Consider the following 1,675-nt stretch of genomic DNA (forward strand, 5'->3'; position numbering starts at 1 on the left):
ACTGAGAGCTGTAAAGGTAAAAATGTTAAAGTGAATGTACAAACATACGAGGATGGACAAGATAAAAAAATAAGATTACATCTATTAAGAAAAATTTTGAAAAACATATTTAAGATGATACAAATATGTACTTAGAAGATTAAGAGATGCTTAAATTAGACGATACAAAACTATGAAAAAATATGTAAATCAAATGAGAAAGCAAAGGACCCAAAAAAATAATAATTAGTAACGATAAAATTTATTTAAATATAAATAATAATATAATTGATGATAAAGCCAATGAGACAGAAACACCAAACTTATTTTCCTCTTTGTTTTTCTTGTATTGATTTGTGCATTGACGTATACTCTTCCTTTGTTGCCGTGACATTTCTATCTTATTCCTACGGTTTAGAGCATGTATCGAACACAACACCTGCAAGTCTGAATTGTTGTTCAGGATCTTATTGTTGTCTTCCATCAGGCGAAGGAAGTTACAGGAAGGTCTACGAAACATATACAGGGGGAAGCAGCAACAGCACTCTCGATAAAACTGCGCCAAGCCGTGAATCTGGTGGTTGAATTTGTGCGAGTTTACAACGGAGAAGATGACATGCCACAAGAGATGGAGGGTATGGAAGAAGAAAAGCCCTATCGAGGTGGAAGGTGTTGGCGATCAAGAAGATGGCGGCTGGCAGCATCGTGCATTCTTCACTGATCGGTACGACTCTGCCCTAACTATTGCACCGCACTTGTCGAACCACCAAAATCGCATTTTTGTTTCCGCTGAACATTGAATTGATGGAGTTACATTCATGATTCTTGAAATCAAAAGCGAGTTCGATTCAGATTATAGATTCATAAAAATCTTCGAACCAAATAACATCAAGATCAAGCAAAGAAAATGTGGATCTACACCCATTGGTAATAAGTAAGGAAACCAATCTTACATAAAACACTACAGATCGCAAATTCCCACTCTGGTCAGGCGATCTTGGGGGCCGGCGGAGCAGAGGGGGCGGGTTGGTCGTCGCGGAGAAGGGGCTCGTTGGCGGCGGCAGGAGAGGGGTTATGGGCCGAGTCGGGGTCGTAGTTGGGGTCGAGGGCTCGGTCGATGGCGTTGCGGCCTTGCTCGAGGCAGGGCTTGCAGGCGATCTCGATGGTGATCCAGCCCAGGATGACCGCCGCTATCGCCACCACCGCGGTTGTTATGGCTGCCATCTCTCCGATCTGATCGTTGTTACTCTCGCCGTAGCAGGCAGTCTCGTTGGGGTTTCTTTGGAAAAAAAAAGAAGGTCTATTTAACAAGTGGATGACAAATTAGATCGGAGAATAAATTTAAAATATTTAAAATTTAATGGCAAATTTAGAAGTGATATATATATATATATATATATATATATATATATATATATATATATATTCTTTTATCTTAAACGAGTTAATGTCTTAAAAAATATCGTTATATTAGTTTTATATGTCAATTTGTTTCCTTCTTATATCAATTTGTCGCAAAATTAATTTGTAATGAAAACTTTTTTTACTGCGAATAAATCGTTGTCAAATTCTAGGATGAAATAATGTAAATTCATCATCAAATCTGCACAAATTTATTTCTTATCACTAAAATCATTGTAAATTTGCGACAAAATAAAATTTGTCACACAATTTCATAATCTTCAATTTGCGACAA

General features: G+C 37.4%; 1 protein-coding gene across 1 annotated transcript; it reads right to left on the reverse strand.

Annotated features, from left to right (window-relative positions):
- Positions 1–334: 334 nt before the first annotated feature.
- LOC121968502 (outer envelope membrane protein 7-like) lies at positions 335–1,275 on the reverse strand. Its single transcript, XM_042518843.1, has 2 exons — positions 933–1,275; positions 335–768 (listed from the first exon to the last, which is right to left on the reverse strand). The coding sequence occupies exon 1, from the start codon at positions 1,201–1,203 to the stop codon at positions 967–969; it is 237 nt and encodes a 78-aa protein (XP_042374777.1). The 5' UTR covers positions 1,204–1,275; the 3' UTR covers positions 335–768; positions 933–966.
- Between the last annotated feature and the right edge of the window lie 400 nt (positions 1,276–1,675).

Source organism: Zingiber officinale, chromosome 3B (genome assembly GCF_018446385.1).
Source record: "Zingiber officinale cultivar Zhangliang chromosome 3B, Zo_v1.1, whole genome shotgun sequence".
NCBI classification, from domain to species: domain Eukaryota; kingdom Viridiplantae; phylum Streptophyta; class Magnoliopsida; order Zingiberales; family Zingiberaceae; genus Zingiber; species Zingiber officinale.

Coding starts and splice junctions, on each gene's coding strand:
- LOC121968502 (XM_042518843.1), bottom strand. CDS start 1,203: ATGGCAGCCATAACAACCGCGGTGGTGGCGATAGCGGCGGTCATCCTG.